General features: G+C 40.7%; 4 protein-coding genes across 4 annotated transcripts in view; 1 reads left to right on the top strand and 3 right to left on the bottom strand.

Annotated features, from left to right (window-relative positions):
- Positions 1-1528: 1528 nt before the first annotated feature.
- LOC135464244 (protein yellow-like) lies at positions 1529-2895 on the bottom strand. The gene is given in 3 exon segments (XM_064741745.1): positions 1529-2512; positions 2514-2654; positions 2656-2895. Coding segments are annotated over 3 exon segments (1251 nt in total). The 5' UTR covers positions 2782-2895.
- Positions 2896-6125: 3230 nt separating this feature from the next.
- Positions 6126-7382, bottom strand: LOC135464233 (protein yellow-like). Its single transcript, XM_064741740.1, has one exon. The coding sequence runs from the start codon at positions 7380-7382 to the stop codon at positions 6126-6128; it is 1257 nt and encodes a 418-aa protein (XP_064597810.1).
- A 910-nt stretch (positions 7383-8292) lies between these two features.
- Positions 8293-10982, bottom strand: LOC135461573 (protein yellow-like). Its single transcript, XM_064738732.1, has one exon. It carries the CDS (start codon positions 10876-10878, stop codon positions 9550-9552), a length of 1329 nt encoding a protein of 442 aa, XP_064594802.1. The 5' UTR covers positions 10879-10982; the 3' UTR covers positions 8293-9549.
- A 3449-nt stretch (positions 10983-14431) lies between these two features.
- Positions 14432-21670, top strand: part of LOC135461556 (neurexin-4-like) — a 34385-nt gene continuing 27146 nt past the window's right edge. Inside the window, exons 1-8 of the mRNA XM_064738705.1 lie at positions 14432-14518; positions 16217-16378; positions 16885-17075; positions 18840-18981; positions 19284-19517; positions 20347-20525; positions 20914-21081; positions 21404-21562. Coding sequence (XP_064594775.1) covers positions 14452-14518; positions 16217-16378; positions 16885-17075; positions 18840-18981; positions 19284-19517; positions 20347-20525; positions 20914-21081; positions 21404-21562 — 1302 coding nt within the window. The 5' untranslated portion in view covers positions 14432-14451. The remainder of the gene's footprint in view (positions 14519-16216; positions 16379-16884; positions 17076-18839; positions 18982-19283; positions 19518-20346; positions 20526-20913; positions 21082-21403; positions 21563-21670) is intronic.

Here is a 21670-nt window from a genome sequence, read left to right as displayed (position 1 = left end):
ACAATTTGGCATAAGCAGGCGCTATCAAAGACTGGAACAGACTTACTCTCGCTCGCGTGTTCTGCTAACCGAAAGGTAAGCTTTCATGTTTAACGGAACATTTTTCGTTAGGGACGATTGTAGTTGTGTGAATTTTAGGGTATAAAGTCTTTTTATGCTCCTAGGCGTCCATTTTTGCTGGAAACTGTCTAAACTTTGAGGAGGTATGAGCTTTAGTGATGAAAGTTTGAAATTCTTGGTGAGAAGACACAAGGTGTCAGGTAGTTATGAGGCAGCGAGTGACGTCCCCTTGGCGTTGCTAGGCACGCCTCCCAGCTGCCGGCATGGAAAGGTCCAGATTTTGACGGTCAATCTATGTCAAGATTTTTATGGCTTGTTTCTCACAGGCTGGGCCAGGTATGCGCCAAAGCTTATTGGCCACGGAATGTTTGGGACTGAGCTACAGCGATAAACGTTAACATTGTCGTTTACGGAAAATTAATGAGGGTCTGAGGCCATAAGGCCGACCGCCGTCCTATAAATGGCAAACTGGGGCCTCCGTGGCCGAGGGGATTAGCACGCCAGAGTGGTGCAATGACCCAGGAGCCTCTCACCAATGCCGTTGCTGTGAGTTCTAGTCCAGCTCAAGCTGGCTTCCTCTCCGGCAGTACGTGGGAAGGTCTTCCATCAACGTACGAATTGTCATGGTTTTCCGCGGGCTCTCCCACCATAATGCTAGCCGCCGTCGTTAGTGAAATAATGAATTCGGCGTAAATCATCAATGAAATAATAAATAAATGGACAATTCTTCAGTATACAACCATACAACTCCTATCAAATAAATAAATCAAATCACGGGGGGGGGGGGGGGGTAACTGTTAATAAAGTTAGCGTTATTGAAATGTATACATGTGTATTATGACCCATGTATTTGTTATGTGACCCATGAGTAGTCTCGCAAAACCTGGCGTGAAAGATCAGTCTCGTAAGCAAATGGATGCATTACAATGTACCTCTCTTTATATCGGTCGGATATGGCGGTCTTATCTCTCTAATAGGGAAACCGTTTCAAACGTTCCAACTAAACACCGCCACTGGATTGTTTGAAACGATTGCGTAAATTTTAATTGGTATAGTGCCAGCTTTTTTGCATATTTGAGAACAGCAAACGTCAGAGCGCATGTCATGCGACATGGAGCAAAGTCAAAGTTCCCTGACGTCATACATATGCTGAATTCATAACCTTTTCCCTGATGTGTTACAGGACTGTCTACTGCACATCTGATAACCCGAGACGGTATTGGCTCAAATAGCAGATGTGTATCATTTTGTACACATTTTTGTGTAGCCTGCTATGTAAACAAGATGTGTATCACAGGTACAGATTAAATGTGTAGTTACATAAAGATGATGTATACACGGTACACATTAATGTTCTTATGAAAATCTTTTACAGTTAATTTACATCTTGTGTATTTTTTGTACACAATTGCTTTTGGAGAGTACAAGGTTTTGCAGGACTATACCTACGAGGCTGTCTTGTATCAGTTTAGCCGATAATTGAGGGGTCGGCCTTGTCAGCATGGTGTAGGTAACCTTTTTCCCCGACATACACCTTCCAGATTCTAACGTTGGGCGTACTGTTCGAATCCGAGAAGTTCATCGTGTTCTGAAAGAATGGCTGCAGGCGGTTGGCGGTGAACCACAAATACCCGTGTTCGTCGAAGGCGAAAGTGTCCACCCACTCCATCCGGGCGTTGTCGGAAACGACGGGTGTTTGCGTCTTCATCTGAACATTGGCGTAGCCGTGCTGTGCTTTGGCGTCAGCGTCAATCCTCCATTTGTACACGGCGTTACGGTCAAGAGCGCCGAAGAACAGATTCTTTTGGCCATATGCCAAACCGTCGGCTGGTGACACTTTCTTACCAACATTCTTTACGGCAGAGGCGAAATCCGCGGAAGGATTTCTCACCACATTGGTTGGTACTTGAAATAAACTATAAGCAGCTAGCGCGCAATAATACACATATTTAGAATCTGGGGACAAGGCAATCCCATCCATGGGAGCTGCCATGGCGTAGGTCACGTTATTTATCGTTATGCTTCTACCTTCTGGTTCTGGTCCCATTGATTTATGACTGAATCTATGAGAGGTGTTATGCTGGAAATTGTAGACCACTAGCCCTGGGTCATTGAAAGACGTGTCCGTTATGTAGGCATACGTGGGTTTATCATTTATAACGTCCAGCACAATGTCATTCAGGAAGTTTGTGGCGGGAGAAGCAACACTAGCGGGAAAGACGTACCGTTTAACGTAGCTGGCGGTGTTAATGTCGTACACAAGAATCTTGGGTGGACAGAGGTTACGCGGTGTTCCCCCCGGGAGGATATCCAAACGGCCGATATCTATGATCCACATCCAGCCTCGCTTAGGATCCACTTCCATGCTGTGCACATACTGAAGAGCGTCACAGTCACCCACAGTGTGAGACTTCCAGTCTGGGAACGGCTGAAGAATGGGTTTACCGTTTTTTCACAATAACCCTATTCAGTGAAGAAGGAACGCCTTCTCGCCATCTGGGAACGGTGACGTAAACGTCGTCTTTGTAGACCTTCACGCCCGCTATGATGTTGTTTTCTCTGATATACTTTCCTGAGGAAAATGTACTTGGCTTTCGTGGTATTATTTGGCCAATCGTAATCTATGGACACCCATTCATAGACGACCTCGGCAGGAGGAGGAGTTGTCGACAGTCTCCCACAAACGTGAATCAAGAGCAGCACGGCGAAAATTTCCTTCATCGTAGTTTGCTCAGTTTTTGCTTCAATTAATCAACAAGCATTTCAACAGAAGTATTTAAATAAGGCGTTCGTGACCTGATAAACTATATATCCCATCATATCTTACAGGTTATTTGAACTTCCAACCTGGTCAACACATGGTGGTCAGTGATTCTTGTCACATGGCCTCAAAAAGGCAAACTCATAACATCAAGACATGCTGAGTTGTGATGAGTTTGCAATTATGCGACCAGCTGTTTTTTTTTGGGGGGGGGGGGATATAGCTTTATGTGTGTTTATTTAGACTGCATGTTTGTTAATTAGCTTTGTACTAATTATTTTATGAATAAAAGTAAATTACAAGACTTCCTTTGAAAGAAAAGAAGGGCTCACTTAGATAGGTAATTGTAATTTATTTATTTGATAAATTTTTTAGATCGTCAAGACATTCACTAGATATTAAAACTTTGGTATTGTTTTTCTTCTTAACGTAAGTATGTACAATATATGTTATCATTTGTTGAAAGGCTTGATTACCGATTGTAGTTGCAACAAAAACAACTGTAAACTGCTAAAATTTTACCCCCAAAAGATGCTAGTAACCAGTGTAACAAATTGTAAAGGTGTTATTCAGTGTTATCAGTTACTATTACCACAAGTAATCTTCGCAAATGTCTAGCTTGATAAAAGATTTATAGAGGGATATAAATAACAAAATGCTCATAGTGTAAAACTTATTGTCATTGAATGTATGTCAAACACTTGGGTTCAGTCCATTTCTGGGGGAACCGTGGCCGAAATATTCTTCATTACACGCAGCGTAAAACACAAATGAAATAAATAAATGAATGAGTCCAGTTCTCGCTCGGGTATGGGAATATGCATTGTTCTTCAAATGTTGTCCTGTTTGTGAACGAGTCCACTGACCACGAGCAAGTGTGATCTGCCCGTTGCCTATATGCTGTGGTCACTGAGATAGCACATCTCTGTTGTCTCCAATCAGGCTGCACGACTAGGTTAGGCTTTGTTATACGTTATTTATTTATTTGATTAGTGTTTTACGCCGTACTCAAGAATATTTCACTTATACGACGGCGGCCAGCATTATGGTGGGTGGAAACCGGGCAGAGCATTGGTGAGAGACTCCTGGGTCATTACGCTGCGCTAGCGCGCTAACCAACTGAGCCACGGAGCCCCCCTTTGTAATACGAAGAAATAGTCCTGTTATATCTCTAAAATGGAGAGAGAAACAAAAAAAACGGAAGAAAATATCCAAGAAAATTTGAATGTGTAAAAGATGAAGTGCTCACAAGGAGGAGGCCGTTGGAACTTAAAATATGTGTACTTATTCTTTTCGACATTTTCCACTAATTTCACGGATGTTTGAATTGTAAGATGGGTTTTATGAACAATGTAGACATCGGAATATGTCTCTGACGTAACCTCACTTTTTTTCGTCTTTATATTTACCTACAGGCGAACTGAAAGCACTGAAGAATCTTTTACTTCTGGAAATAAGTGCTATTCCAACATCAAAAACTAGGTATTGTGTTTAGCACCTAAACATCACTTAGATGGCTAACACAGTCAACGACGCATAGAATTCAAGCATCTGAATGCATTTATCCCTCTTTTTAAAAATTAATGCCAAATTTAAATTAAAGCATTTTAGGGACAGATTCAGGTGTATGCCTCTATACTTCATATTTTAACTTTTTTCACTTAAAAGATGTTTGAAATTACAGCATTCACAGAAAGTGTTACTCAATGTTACTATTGATGACAAAGTCGCTCTTTCGTTGATTTGACTATCTATATTGCTACATGACATTATCGGTGTTAATGTACTCTGATGACCGAAACTAAATCACAGTCAAACAACAATTCAGTTTGGGTCAGTATATTACATCTTCGATACATTCACGTGGCTTTCTCCCAAGCTTCCTGTTTAAATTTAGTGTGGTATAGACCTACTGTATACATACGTCAGTGAAATCGGTTGCCACCACGAATGGCAAGCCACGAATGTATTCAGCGTCGAAGAGAGTACAATTGGCCCAAGGCTGGGCTACAGGTGGGCTATTACCTGCTTAACTTTTATGACTAGTTTACGATAAGGATGCAGTACAGTTATAGACCTGTACTTTCGCTGACTGAGATGAATTTAGTTTCTACTTTCCTTTAGCAGGCCCGCGAACAAATGGTGAATGCTGTCGCGAGTTCGAATCTAGTTTCTGCATTTTAGGGTGTCCGAGGTCAGATGAGATGAGGAGATTTTCCACCCTCCCCGGTTTCCGCCACTCTCCTCCGTTTCCTCCACCCTCCCCGGTTTCCGCCACCCTCCCCCTTTCCTCCACCCTCCCCGGTTTCCGCCACCCTCCCCCGTTTCCTCCACCCTCCCCGGTTTCCGCCACACCCTCTGTTACCTCCAACATATACCCGATTTCTTCCAACATATACCCAGTTTCCTCAATCCTCCCCTTTTCCTTTCACCCTCACCAGTTTCCTCCTCCCCTCGGTTCCCTCCAACATATACCCGATTTCTTCCAACATCTACCCAGTTTCGTCAATTCTCCCCTTTTCCCTTCACCCTCACCGGTTTCCTCCGCCCCCTCGGTTCCCACCAGCATCTACCCGGTGTCTTCCAATATATTCGGTTTCCTCCATTATCTCCGATTTCCTTTACCCATAAACCTGACCGCTGTCATATAAGTAAAACATTCTTTGGCAGTAAATGAACAACTAAGCGTGTCTCTTTGGCTTGGCTTTCACTGACATGAATGCTGAGGCCCTGAAGATGACAAAACACCACCTGTAATTTCGATGACGTATATGATGCTGTTTTTCGTTGTTTTAAAGCATCTGTCTGCCGAGTGCTGAGAACATCACCGGGAACCCGTTTTGAGAACAACATTGAGGTGACATTTATTCACTGTGATTGTCTGATGACTATCGTTTAGCTATTTATTGTTCAACAAGTATCAGCACAAGAAGTTAAATAGTAAATTTGATTTTCTATTAAAAGATAAGCCTAGGCAAAAAAGTAAGTGTATATACTTGCATGCGCGATGTTGACACGTTGTTTCTGCAGCAAATGACATGCAGATACAGAAAAATTTACCTGGTATAGGTCTATTGCATGATGCTGTGCTCAGCAATCTGCTATAGCGGTATGTGTATACAACTATTTTGAGAAAGTTTCTAATCGTGTGGATCATAAAGCATTCGTCTTCAACAAACTCAGCTTTGGTTCTCCAGTGTTCAAACAAAAAGACCAAATACAATTATTTTGTCACTCAAAAATTTAATCAGATCTAAGACTAAGAACTCCATCATCTGGATGCTGCCTGTATAGTTTCTCGTGTCTACCCTACAACTGGTGGATCTACATTATCGCTGTGGTCCAGGTAACCTTTTTCCCCAATATTCACCTTCCAGACTCTCATGTTAGCTGATTTGTTAGAATCAGAGAAGTCCATGACTTGATAAAGGTATTTGGGGATAAAGTTTGTGGTGAACCACAAATACCCGTGTTCGTCGAAGGCGAAAGTGTCCACCCACTCCATCCGGGCGTTATCAGAAATGACGGGTGTTTGAGTCTTCATCTGAACGTTGGCGTAGCCGTGCTGTGCTTTGGCGTCAGCGTCAATCTGCCATTTGTACACGGCGTTACGGTCAAGAGCGCCGAAGTATAGGTTCTTCTGGCCATACGCCAGGCCGTCCGCCTGAGAAACTTTCTTGCCAACGTTTCGAACGGCGGCCGCGAAATCAGCGTTCGGATACCTCACTATTTCTGTGGGTACCTGGAACAAATTGTAACCGGCCAGAGAGCAGAAATACACGTGGTTAGAGTCCGATGACAAAGCTATGCCGTCAATTGTGCCAGGCATAGGGTACGTCACGTTATTTATAGTCACATTCACAGCCTCGGGATCGAGGCCCATAGTCTTGTGCCTAAACCTGTGAGAAGTGTTGTTTTGGAAATTGTATATCACCAAACCTGGGTCTTCGAAAGACGTATCGGTTATGTAAGCAAATCTTGGTTTACCATTCATGATGTCCACTACAATGTCGTTCAGAAAGTTTGTCGTTGGCGAAACCACCGTGGCAGGAAATTCGTAACGTCTTACATACATTCGGCGGTTGATGTCGTAAACCAGGAGTTTGGCTGGGCACAAATTTCGTGGTGTGACCCCCGGAAGGATGTTCAGACGACCGATGTCTAAGATCCACATCCAGCCACGATTAGGATCCACTTCCATGCTTTGGACGAACTGCAGAGAGTTACAGTCACCGATGGTCTGAGATTTCCAGTCTGGGAACGGCTGAAGAACGGGTTTACCTTTCTTCAGGACCACCTTGTTCAGTGAAGACGGAACGCCTTCTCGCATTCTGGGAACAGACACATATACCTCCCCTTTGTACACCTTCACGCCTGTTATTATGTTGTTTTCCTTCACAAACTTTCCAGAGGAAATGTAGTCAGACTTCATTCTGGTTGTCGGCCAATCATAATCCAGGGACACCCATTCATAAACCACTTCGGCTCTATGAGCTGTTCCCGATTCAGTGGAAAGGATGCGAAAACTAACAAAGACAAACAGACTAACGAAAACTCGCATGTTTCTAAATGTCCAACACGATTGAAATTTACGGGTCTTGCACTCGATCAGTTTTAAAAAAGGATAGCTGACCTTGGGTTAAGGAGGTTACGAGATAACTTGATGTTGATTGGCAACTTTAACTCGGTCAACACATGTTTACTGTTGCATATTGTCCCATCGGTTTAAAACGTAAAGTCATAGAGGGCGTAGAAATGCTGAGTCAACGCACTGGTCAGAAACAATTCAAAATTCACACAAGAAAAGATGTCTTCATATTGTAACCATTTAATATACCGAAACGGTAAATATGGTGTCACGTACAGCTGATTAAGCCCGGTGTTGCAGTAAGACGACATGCACATTCATTCAGAACTGAAGCAACTTGAATATGGAATTATATAAGGTCATATTAATGCATGCAGTAACACCAAACAACCATCTAAACGTTGCGAACATTTTTCAGACACGCCGTATGTTATTACAAGCTCAATGTTTGTTTCACAACAATATGCATGCAGAATTTCAACTTTCGTATAAGAAAACTTTACTTTTTACCATATATTCATATTTCTAAGTATCGCATAATTTGCCTACCGCAAAGGTCATTTAAATATACTCTTAGAAAATGCTTATAAAATGCAGATATATTATTCACGTAACATTTCATATAGATGTTTGTAAATGCTTTTACATGTACAGTTGCAAGAAAGATATCGTTTTGACTGTATAATAAATGTTTAACCAAAATATATCGAAGCTAATGAAACAAAGGACTATTTTGATATATAATTTATCGGATTTGTATGTTATTAAACTATTGAAATCTATTAATAACATTGCAGTTTCAAGAAACATTTGAAAATCTCGAACCGTGACGTCATCAAGAGAAACAGCGCAGGCTGCCGGAAGGAAGCTGTCTTAGACTTGTGGTTTTATTCCTGAATTTTACTTGAACCACTAATTTGCAATTATGTCTCGAAAATCGAAGATAAATCTTTGATACCGGTATATTCAAATAAAAATTCCTAAGGGAAGACACTATTTCAAGCAGTAAATTGTTAGGAGTTAGGACAAGGTCTGACTCAAGGCCCTGCTGCATACATTCTGTATAAGGCATTTCAATGTGCCAAGCCGATTTTTAACGTCGTGCTTTGGATAAATGTTTTTTTCATGTCACAAATTCAATACGAATTAAAATTGCAATTCTGAAAGAATTATTACCCCGTCGATATTGGTTTGTTTTGTAGGTTAAGTAAAATAAGATATAATTTATCTGGTGAAGTTAGCCGTATCGAAAAGTATAGTCCGAAAATAACTAGCAATTCCTACTCTGTGTTGAAGGCAACGTGCGGCTCTGTATCAAAGTCCATAATTCATTAACTGATTATACCGTGACACGGCGCCGTTGCCAAATACACATACAACTAACTCAGTGTCTGTATTCATAAATATAACAAACAACTATACTTGCAATAAAAGTTAATTTGTACATAAATCATGTCTATGTGACATATACATGTAGATTAACTACAGACATTCATCGAACATGCAGAACAAATGGAAAATATTAACTGATCAAACTGGAATTTGACGGAAATAGAAAGGGGTAGCCACGATGCCACGGTTCCATCTTCGTCAACGTTTTAATGACGTCATGGAAGAGCTATACACCTCAAGCTCGCTGATTTCACTTCCTTATACAAGACATTTACAAGACTGGAGGCTTGGGTGATATAAGATAAATGCACGTGCTGTATACACTCCACTTAGTTACAGGTCATTTAAAAGATATAGAAACAAGGAAAACCATGTTTATCCTACTTCTGTTAAGACAGATTTATCATTTGATTTTCAGAGTAATTATTTTCATTATTTTCTTCAAATCTGAGCATAGCAGTTTTTCTTTCCTTTTTCTCTGTGATGACATCGCTACAGCCGAATTCTTTTTTGGCGAGGGTGAGCTTGTAACTTTTAATACCACTTTGTTGACATGAGAGATAATGTTTGCCTATGTTTGGATTTAAACATCAATCAGATTTGCTCCATTTTAAATACCGCTATATCTTCTTAAAATCGCTTTTAGTCCTTGAAATAGGAAATTCTTAATAATACTGATAGTATCTTTGATCATAAGTACAAAAGTATGTTCGTTTGCTGTTACTCATGTAGTGTTGATATATTTTGACTATAACACACAAATATTAAGGAAATAAATGAAGATAAGCTTGACCGTGACAAAGAGAAACGTGTTACTGATGAACAGCGAGTTACTGGCCGAAATGCTGTGATCGAGATATCCTTTTTCCCCCACAAACACTTTCCAGATTCGCATATTGGCCGAGGAGGCCGTATCTGTGAAGTCTAATGTCCCGTGAAAAAACGGCTGTAATCTGTTAGCGGTAAACCATAGATAACCAGACTGGTCAAAGGCGAAAGTGTCCACCCATTGCATTCCTACAGTGTCCAGAACGACTGGCGTTTGGGTTTTCATTTCTATCTTGTCGTATGTTTGCATGACCTTGGCGTCTTCACCAATTTCCCACTTATACACACCATTGAGACTTAAGACTCCGAAGTAAAGGTTATTCTGTCCGTACGCCATTCCGTCGGTCTGTGCAACTTTTCGGCCCACTTTATGCACGGCGGCTCCAAAATCAGCCAGAGGGTCTCTGACGACTGCCGTGGACACTTGATATAGACTATACGCCGCCAAAGGGCAAAAATACAGGAACTTAGAGTCCGGAGACAAGGCTATACCATCAATGGGTGCATTTATAACATAGGTGATGTTGTTGATCGTTATGTTTTGCGCGCTAGTCTCTGACGTCATAGCCAGGACGTGCGTAAACCGGTGAGACGTATTGTTGTAAAAGTCGTAAACGACCAATCCCGGGTTGTCTCTGGATGTGTCCGTGATGTAGGCATAGCGAGGTCGTCCGTCCACGTAGTCCACCACGATGTCGTTAAGAAAGTTTGTCGTAGGAGACACTACAGTGGCCGGAAAATCATAGCGTTTCACAAAGCTGTGCTTGTTGATATCAAAAATCATAAGTTTGGCAGGGCACAAGTTCTGCGGGGCTGAACCCTTGGCAGGGTTCGTGTTAATCCGCCCCACGTCGATAATCCACATCCAGCCACGGTTTGGATCCACTTCCATGCTCTGCACATACTGAAGAGCGTCACAGTCACCGACTGTCTGAGATTTCCAGGCTGGGAACGGCTGAAGAATGGGTTTACCGTTCTTCATGACCACCTTATTCAGTGAAGAAGGAACGCCTTCTCGCCATCTGGGAACGGTGACGTAAACGTCGTCTTTGTAGACCTTGACGCCCGCTATGATATTGTTTTCTTTGATATACTTTCTAGCAGCCGTGTAGTCTACTTTTGTTGTATCGTTTGGCCAGTCATAGTCCAGAGAAACCCATTCATACACAACTTCTGCAGAGGGACCTGGATCATCTGCGGTGAAAACAGCTACTGTGATACATGTCCACAGGATACACGCAAACCACATCCTGTAACGGTACTCTAGTGAGTTCAACTATCACTGAGAAATTTCAGCAGACGTACTGTATTGCACAGCAACGACGATATACGTCTCTCCACATGCCCAGTTGAACTGACCTGTCCAAGCGGTAAGAGGCAGACTCTGAGATCGGACTTCAGACGCACGAAACCGCATACCTGTGTGACTGGTCTAAGATCTCTCAAAACACTGCACAACAGCTGTATATTACGTCGGCTCTTGTTCTACATGCTGAAATAGCGTTGACTAAGCGCAATATGTGGATGTAATTTATGAAGTTTCAGTCGCAGCCGAGTGGAGCTTTACTCGGTCAACATCGGCTGTTTGCTCTTTTAAATGTCACCAGTTAATTAGGTTCACAGCGATCAAGCGTACCGGCCCAGAATTTCGGGTTTGAGTGACCGTGCTCCTGACTGTTTGTTTTTCCTCGTCATGTGCAATCATAATTGCTTGGTGGATGCATTTTAATATATGCATCCCAATTACGAGCCCTGGAAAAGGATGTACATTCTTAAACACGGCACTTTGCCCAAACTGACCCCTTTCTTTGGTGACCAAAGTCATACACTGGTTCATCTAACAGTTTATTTCAGATATGAATATATCATGTACTGCTTTCCAGTTCTCTGCATCATTTATCCTATTTCATTTCTCTGTATATTAGTTGTACGTTTCATCTTGCTGCTCTGTTTGTATCAACTTGCCTCTTTCAGCTCTGTGTATATCACCTCCTCTCTTCCAGCTCTCAGTGCATCAACTTCTGCCCTCCAGCTCTTTCTGTATTACCTTCCCTCTTGCAGCTCTGTGTGTGTTAACGTCCCTCTTCCAGCCGCTTGTGTGTGATCTTCCCTCTTCCAGCTCTCTATATATCAACACACATACACAGCTATGTGTGTATAAACTTCCCGCTTCCTGCGCTCTGTGTAGCATTTTCCCTCTCCATTTGCTATGTGTAGCATTTTCCCTCTCCCTGCGGTATGTGTAGCATTTTCCCCCTTCCTGCTGTATGTGTAGCATTTTCCCTCTTCCTGCTGTATGTGTAGCATTTTCCCTCTTCCTGCTGTATGTGTAGCATTTTCCATCTTCCTGCTGTATGTTTAGCATTTTCCCTCTTCCTTGCTATAAGTGTAGCATTTTCCCTCTTCCTGCTGTATGTGTAACATTTTCCCTCTTCCTGCTGTATGTGTAGCATTTTCCCTCTTCCTGCTGTATGTGTAACATTTTCCCTCTTCCTGCTGTATGTGTAGCATTTTCCCTCTTCCTGCTGTATGTGTAGCATTTTCCATCTTCCTGCTGTATGTTTAGCATTTTCCCTCTTCCTTGCTATAAGTGTAGCATTTTCCCTCTTCCTGCTGTATGTGTAACATTTTCCCTCTTCCTGCTGTATGTGTAGCATTTTCCCTCTTCCTGCTGTATGTGTAACATTTTCCCTCTTCCTGCTGTATGTGTAGCATTTTCCCTCTTCCTGCTGTATGTGTAGCATTTTCCATCTTCCTGCTGTATGTTTAGCATTTTCCCTTTCCTTGCTATAAGTGTAGCATTTTCCCTCTCCCTGCTGTATGTGTAACATTTTCCCTCTTCCTGCTGTATGTGTAACATTTTCCCTCTTCCTGCTGTATGTGTAGCATTTTCCCTCTTCCTGCTGTATGTTTAGCATTTTCCCTTTCCTTGCTATAAGTGTAGCATTTTCCATCTTCCTGCTGTATGTGTAGCATTTTCCCTCTTCCTGCTGTATGTGTAGCATTTTCCATCTTCCTGCTGTATGTTTAGCATTTTCCCTTTCCTTGCTATAAGTGTAGCATTTTCCCTCTTCCTGCTGTGTGTGTAGCATTTTCCCTCTTCCTGTTGTATGTGTAGCATTTTTCCTCTTCCTGCTGTATGTGTAACATTTTCCATCTTCCTGCTGTATGTGTAGCATTTTTCCTCTTCCTGCTGTATGTGTAATATTTTCCATCTTCCTGCTGTATGTTTAGCATTTTCCCTTTCCTTGCTATAAGTGTAGCATTTTCCCCCTTCCTGCTGTGTGTGTAGCATTTTCCCTCTTCCTGTTGTATGTGCATCAACTTCCCTGATCCATCTCTGTATGTATTCACTTCCCTCTTTGAGCTCTGTATATATCAGCTCCCCTCTTCCTGCTCTATGTGTATCAACTCCCCTCTTCCAGCTCTATATGTGTATCACCTTCTGTCTTCCAGATCTCTGTCTACCGTCTGCATATCAACTAGTAACCTGCGTTTCTTCATCAAGTCAATCTCCCACAAAGGGGCGAACCTTGCATAGTTTGACTGCATACCGTGACAATAAGCACAACAAAAAGAAAACTGAAACACTATTACAGTGTAGCTCCTTAAAACGCTCTCACGTGCCTTGCGGGTACAGTATAAGTCTAGTCTTTTATAAAGTAATCAAATTATGATTGGTTTTAATCTTTACCGTAATAAAACCATAGTCATCTCGCCACTCGATCGTAATATATTGAATTGTTCTGTCATCAATGCAAATGTACATGAACATTTATAAATATGTGTTTATAAAGTCTTTTGGGGCTATATTCCATCTCTCTTGGTTCTTCCACCCTAGAAAACACGACGGCCCCTAGTGTAATAATATTGAGTACACCAATCAAATAAATAAATATCGGGATATACATTAGCTGGTGTGTAATACTGTATAAGCGATAAGCCATCAATAGGCGGTGCAAAACCCTGCATTCGTGGACGATGTGGCATGTTAACGAATTGGGCGAAATATCAAACTGGACTTTGCGTCGATATATAACGCAGTATGATTAACGCATTTCAATGTAGTGATTTTGTCTGTACTGAAGGACAGCAAGGGTTTTTTAAAGAAAATGTTCCTTGGAAATACAGTTTAAACGATATGCCCAATGACAAAAATCGAGCGCCACTGTAAAGCGGGATTAGCTAGGTATCTGTTCCAGTGCTTTTTAATTTAACTTCATAGTTTTTAAGAAATTTTCATATTTAATCACTTACTTATTATTCTTTTGTTGTGAGTGTTGCGACGTGGGCTTTCTGTTATTTCTGCTAAAGATAATGTGTTTTTCATCGTGGCAGAGCCTTGTTGAATAGACTTTTAAATTTGATTCATTGACATTGGCAAATGCCGGAATTGATCTCCCACTGCTTTCATACTAGGTCTACGCTGGCCATGCGCCCATTCGCTCAATCTTGTGACTCGCTAACCCTCTGAAGTCAGTACTTGTGGCCGCCCGAGACAGGATTCTGCACAGCTGATTAATTACTTTAAAAAGACAACAATTCAGGTGTTAATATCTCTCAAGTGTCAATGATGTAAACAGTTTGTTCCCATGTTTCGTGTGGTACGTTTCACACTCACAATAATAATGTATCTATCAACAATTATCACGGAGGTCACATTCCAAAGGTATGAAGATCTGAATATGTGACTCACTATATCCTCTATGCAGGTGTTTGACTTGTCTAGCCAATCACCGAGGCGCAATAGGGTCACATGGTTTATATAGGTCATCAACTCACCTCTATATTGCATTCAGGCAATGGGGGTTTGAACTACAACATGGAGCGGTTGAAAATGTGGTGGATTTTAGTTCTCCTCTCCGTTGTTGATCTAGCTCAAGCTGCTGGTGAGTATACTAAGTGAAGCTTTTTTTAGTTTCCAGAAAATCACGTTGCCCCGTACCTTACATAAGGTAGGCTTACCTGTATCACCTGTGTACTTGATACGTTGATACCTTAGCTGACAACATGGCGGCCCTCTGCGTCGTATCGCCTTGTGTGACAAGATTTGACTGATTTAATTTTGCGCTGTGAGGGAATATTTAATCTTATTCTAATATCCACGCACATACATTTCTATCAACAAAATTGTCACTGTGTGCTACGGGTATACGTATCACGTAGAGAATATGTACTGTGGAACAGACAGCATACTGAGTTAGTAGATATTCAGTACAAAGTTACAGAGTTATTTCTTTGGTTAGTGTTTTAGGCTGTACTCAAGCATATTTCACTTAAACGACTTTTACCGCCAGCATTATGGTGGAAAGAAACTGGGCAAAGCCAGGACCTTCTGTGGTTGCTGACAGACCTTTCCACGCACAGCCGGAGAGGAAACCAGCTTCAACTGGACTTGGTATTGGCATATAAGAATATTGAATACAACACACAAGCACATTATGTACCCACAAAATCATTTTATTACACAATTCAAGGCTTTAACTCAAAATACAGTGATTGTATAGATTTCTGTTTAAGTGAAATATTTTATAAGCGCAGTGTTTATCACAAATATTCTCACAGTGCATAGAGATGAGATGCATAAAGCTGTGATGGCCACGTTATAACTGGAACATGGTCAGACATTACTGACTGAAAACGGTGTGTGAACACATAAAAATCAACTGTTCACCTACCCCTTAGCACTGCAACTTGAAGAGAATTAGGCAAAATAAAATGAGTCCTTTGGATGTTTAAAGTACACGAGCACGGCGCTATACCCCATGATCTGTGGGTTTACCTGGGGCAGAGAGCTTGATTTCCTCTCGCCATAATAAATAAACAAAACCAATCAAATCATTAATTAAAACATCATCTAACAGCTCCAATGTCATATGAGAGAAAGACTGAGTTGGTTAGTGTACTAGCACAGCATAATGACCCAGGAGCCTCTCACCAATGTGGGCTTGTGAGTTCAAGTCCAGCTCATGCTGGCTTCTTCTTTGACCATACGTGGCAAGGCCTGCCCGGTTTCCTCCCACCATAATGTTGGCCGCTGTCGTATAATTGAAATATTCGTGGGTACGGCATAAAACACCAATCAAATAAGTAAATAAATATACCCTGTGACAAGTCTATGTCTGCGTGACATTTAGAACGTCATTGTTCTGCTTAAATAACTACTATAGTTAAATAATTTTATTTGACTATCATTGTGACAATTGTCAGCACATGAATTATTGGCAGAGAGATTTGAATAGATTTCATTTCACACATAACTTATTGTTTCCTTACTTACATTTACTTCATAGCATGTGCAATTTTATCACAGATTTATGTCCAGTGGATGGCATGTATAACTAGGTACATCCAAGTCTTTAATTTCTTGTCATTGATTGAAACTTTTTCTCGTAAGTATTAAGTTAAGTTTATAGTTGGTTTTCATAACTTACAAAGCACATAACAAAATCTTATTATTGGCTTATATTTTTCTTGTGCAGATCAGTAGACACAGCAATCCTAGAGGATATAGTTTTAGCTTGCATTTAACAGAAAATAAATAACACCAATTATCTGCATGTCAAAATTATGTTTCGTTCTTTCAGAGCGTGTGGAGGGGACATTGGAGAAAATTTATCATGACAAGGAATGTCTCGGTCCGTTACCACTGGGCATGGAATCAAGGCGGATCCCAGATTCTGCCATTACAGCATCGTCAAATGAACCCAAGAGACCACCCCAGCAGGCCCGAGTTGGAGATGAACCTGGTAATGGCATTAAAAAACATGGGGATATCTAACATATTTGTTCCTTTGTTAACTGTGATAGGGCCTCTGAACCTACTAAGCACATGTAACTTACCACACAATAACATTGTTACATCTGATTGTGGTTGTATTATAAAAAGGTTGTAACTTTCTTGACAACCTATGATGGTTGCTCTTAGGGTCTGGAGTGGCCTCCAAGGCCTACTGGTTTATAGATTGCTAGACTGGTGAGCCAGGAGCCTCTCACCAATCCGATTGCTGTAAGTTCATGTCCAGCCCATGCTGGCTTCCTCTCCGTGTTGTGAGAAGGTCTGACAGCAACCTGCAGATGGTTGTGGGTTTTCCCTGGGCTCTGTGCGTTTAACACTTACCATAATGCTGACCGCAATCGTATAAGTGAAGTATTTTTGATTTTAGCACATAAGATTAATTAAATAAGGAAGTAAATGAAATAAAGAGCATTGCTTTACTTTAGCGTCTGATCGTTGTATGCTTGGACTTGACAGGTGCCTGGACGGCTTCCACTGCCAATGCCTTTCAGTACATCAGTGTGGACATAGGCAGGAGAATGATGGTCACAGCTGTGGAGACACAGGGACGTAAAGGAAGTTCTGAATATGTCACTGAGTACTATGTTCAGTTCTCTGATGATAGGAATACCTGGAGATACTACACTAACGAGTTTGGCATGCCACAGGTAAGGAGAAAGATGTTTGTCAATGTTGGTACATCTACTGTGTTACCACAAGAGCCCACGTTGGCCGAGTCATTTAAAGGGTTCTCCACAACATGACTTAATTGTTCTCGGTGAGAGATGTTGATCTTGCGTGAGAGGTTTTGTCAGTTGTCTGACCGGGTTCTGTGGTGTTGTGTTGACTCTGCCTTCTTTAAAGAGTGTGCCATCCATAAAAGTGATTGTCATTGTTTTAGTACATTTGGCCTAATATACCTAATATGCAAAATTAAAAAAAAGAGATATTCATCTTGCAGACAGTGATCACAATTGTCTTGAAGATCAACAATTTGTAAATTCTTTAATAAGGTGGTTTCACTTAATGGCATTCATAAAAAAAGCACCTGATTGTTAATGGTTCAGGCGTTCTGTTAAACCAACGTGAATTGGGATTTTAAATTGCTAGATGGTCTAGGTTCAGTGAAGGTTGTATTTAGGTATTGCAAGTGTGAGAGAAAAGTGGCATTGGTGTCAGTGTCAATGTCCAAGTAAGCTTTTTTGTTTGGGTCAGTTGAGTAAGCTTTTTTTGTTTGGGTCAGTTGAGCAAGCTTTTTTGTTTGGGTCAGCTGAGTAAGCTTTTTTGTTTGGGTCAGTTGAGTAAGCTTTTTTGTTTGGGTCAGTTGAGTAAGCTTTTTGGTTTGGGTCAGTTGAGTAAGGTTTTATGTTTGGGTCAATTGAGTAAGCTTTTTTGTTTGTGTCAGTTGAGTAAGGTTTTTTGTTTGGGTCAGTTGAGTAAGGTTTTATGTTTGGATCTGCTAGTCTCACAGTTTTCACATTACCGTTATGAAACTTGGTGGGAATGATGAATATGATTTGTACATTTACTCATTTTGATTGCAAATTAGGGATGTGTGCATTTTTATTCAAATTATCAGGTTTTGGACTTAGACAGTTTTTTCAAGCCACTCCTATAAAAGGCCAGGGTAAGATTTTTTTTTGGTGGTGGGGGCGGGGGGGGGGGGGGGGTGTCAGCTGTGACCACAGTTTTTACACCATCTTGCTAAAACTTGATGGGGACAATGCACATGCTTTGAAAACATCATCAGATAAATGATGTTCTTACTGAAATTATCAGGTTTTGGACTTTTTACCCAGTACTAATGTGGGCCAGGGTAAGGTTTTTTTGTGTGGGTCAGCTGTTGCCACAGTTATTACACCATCTTGCTGAAGCTTTGAAGACTTTATGAAGTAAATAATTTCAAATAATTACGTATATTTGTATTTTTATTCATTATCATATTATCAGGTTTTTGACTTTGCCTATCTATCTTAGTCAGAACTATTCAGTTTTGTTGGACATGGTAAGGTTTTATGTTTGGGTCAGATATTCCAACAGTTTTCACATCATTTTTGTGAAACTGGTTGGGAATAATGAACAAAATTTGGGGATTTGCGCATTTTGAGTAACTAGTGATATTTATATTTTTACCTCGCCATTGTGAAGTAAGCATTTTCGTGATATGTTCATGAAACTCCTTGGGCTTGATATGGTAAAAAGTACCATTTTTAGGATTTGCTATGTAAATGTAGCCTCAGAGTAAGGTTTTATGTTTGGCTCAGCTGTTATCAGTTTTCAAGGTATCGCCATGAAGCTTAGGCTACCGTTTGTACTGAAGCCATTATAAGCAAGCTGCTGGGTTTCTCATAACCCTTACAAATGAATTGCTCAAAAAATGCTGATGTGACCTCTAACAACAATCACATATTCATTGTTAAATTTTACTTCAGATATTCAATGGCAACAGTGATGGTTTTGCTAGGAAGAAAAATACTCTACGTTATCCTGTTGTTGCTCGATACATTCGCTTCAGTCCGCAAAGATGGAACACCCGAATCTCGATGCGACTAGAACTGTATGGATGTGAATTTGGTAAGACAGTTTCTTTCTTATGCTTAATTATACTTTTTGTTAATGTCTGCACAAAACGTAAGACAATTATTTGTTTGTGAGCATAAAGCACATTATGGGATCATTTGTTTAGGGTTGCTTTGGATTTCTCATTTTGGCATCATAATTTTTCCAGATGTGTGCTTTTTGAAGCTGTTTGAAAATAACTTGTCCTAAAATAATGTTTCAGTGGTATGAATTTCTGTATCCAGCATGAAACTTGTGCTGGGTGAATGCTATTTGAAATGGTTGTTTTTGACATTTCTGGTCTGTGTGAATTGTAGATGCTGACCCTGCCATGTTTGCCGACAGTTACATTGTACTGGATCTGACTAGTGGCAATCAGTTTGGAAATCAGGATCCCAGCAGAAACTCAATCCAGACGGTCCAGGACTCTCTTAAACTTAGGTTCCGTACTGACAAACCAGATGGTATCCTCTTCTATGCGGATGGCAATCAAGGTGACCACTTTGCACTGGAACTTAAGAGAGGTTACCTGTGGTTTCGTCTGAACTTAGGTAAGCAGTATGTTGATGAACACTGATAATGCAAACCAGGAAATGTTAAAGCTTTTTTGAAAGATTTCCATACTGAATGAAAGAATCCCATAAAAAGCTATTTTTTAGGGATCCTTTGTTGCTTTTGTTTGCTCCAGATCACTGTAGGTTCAGTTAGCTCTGGTGTTTTCGAAATGACATTGCAGTGAGGCAACACTGTAAACCCATTGACCTTGACCCTACTACAAGTTGACATCATCATGGTATGACTGAAATAATGTTGAAAATGAAATTAAACCCCAATCAGACCAAAAAACTTGTGAATTCAGATTGTGCATTGGAGTCTGTGGTGTTTCAGTAGAACTGAATACAGGATGCTTATACTAAGCTCATCAGGACTGAAGATAAACAGGTCCTGTGTCAGGTACCTGTAGACAAGAAGCAGTTGTTTCCTCATCCTGTGAATTTAGCTACCACCATAAGAAAATCCTGAGTGCAATGTTAAAAACCAATTACATGCATAATGTAATCTCTAGATGAACTGGAAATGGGGGCACTCAGGGGTTGGTTTCTGTAGATCTGTGATGGCAGCTTGTTGATAACATGTTTCAGTCTGGCTGGCTTTTTCTGTGACTCGTTGCAAAGTTCCATTTTTTTAATGAAATTATAGTAAGTTTCCTGAGGCAAAGCTTTCTTGTTATGCATTTACATTAGTGCACTCATAGGATATATTGGAATGTTGATTTTCACAAGATGTGGACTTCAAGGACCATTCTAAAAACAAATCCATAAAATCAGTAACTATTGTAGGGGTGGTCATTGTAAAGGATGTGTTGTACTTTTGTTACAGGCAGCATTGAAGGTTCTCCGGGTGAGACGTCAGTTGTGGGTGGCAGTCTTCTCGATGACTTTCAGTGGCATGATGTTATAATCAGCAGAGACAGGCAGAGCATCACTGTGGTGGTGGACAGACTGGAGACCAAGGTTGAGAGCAATGGAGAGTTTTTCAGACTGAATTTAGACAAAAAGGTATGGCCTTACTGTAATCAAATGAATGTGTAATTTGGAATGTTTTTGTTCTGAGCATTATTTGTATGAGACTTTTTCCTGATTCACATTAAATAATTGAAAATACCATACAATACATACATGTGTGTCAGATCTTGATTTAAATTTCTGTATTTAACATTAAATTTCACTCAAACAGAATCACTTGTTTTACTTGACTCTTAGAGTTTAGGTGGTTTCAGAAAGGTATTCTGAGATTTGTGTGGATATCCTACTGGAAAGATATAGGTTTCAGTGCCAAAAGTAATATTTTATGACTTTCATGATTCTCGCAATGCAACTTTGGTTGAATTTTCAGGGCAATTACAGAATTTACTGTTTTTGAGATATATTGATCTGCTCCTTTTAGGTTTTTCTGGGTGGTGTGCCCACATTTAACATGGATGGCCTGACCATTAGGCACAACTTCCAAGGCTGTATGGAGAATGTAGTGTTTGATGACATTAAGATCATACAGGGTGTACGTAATGGATTGAGTCGTTACCAGAAGGTTGGGCCAGTCACCTTTGACTGTCGGGTAAGGGGCCTTTCACTGTTGTTATTCATTGTCTTTGTTAGCTGAACGAAATTAGCAGTTATTCACTATCTGTGCAGACGGCCAAAATTAACAGTTGCTATTCACTGCAGACAGCAGACTGAATTTTTAAAAGTGTTCCTTTCTGATGGAAGTGTGTGTTACATTGGAGTTATATCATTGATGTAAACTTTGCAGGTTCAAATTCATTCATGCATTTTGAAGAAAACTTGTCAAGTTGACCACAATGATTTATATAATTACTGAGCGATGTTTTGTATAGAGTATGTATCTCACAAAATCTTCATAATGATCTTGGCTTCAGCTTTCCCAGATCATTCCTGTCACCTTCAACAGGATTGATTCTTCTCTCAATGCTGGTGGAGCAGACACCAGTGTTTTTTCCACTAGCTTGGAATTCCGTACCCACAACACAGATGGTTTGTTGGTATACCACGAATTGGCTGACAATGGGGAGGTCAAGGTCAGTGCAGCACAAGACATTATATTTTATGGAAGACAAAACTCAGTCCCAAGACAAATGGAGTAATCATCAATTTAGTGTTCTAGGATTGTGATTTTGAATTTGATT

This window comes from Liolophura sinensis, chromosome 1 (assembly GCF_032854445.1).
Source record: "Liolophura sinensis isolate JHLJ2023 chromosome 1, CUHK_Ljap_v2, whole genome shotgun sequence".
NCBI lineage: Eukaryota > Metazoa > Mollusca > Polyplacophora > Chitonida > Chitonidae > Liolophura > Liolophura sinensis.
Note: the sequence above shows the minus strand (reverse complement) of the source record. Positions and strands in the feature narration are given on the sequence as shown.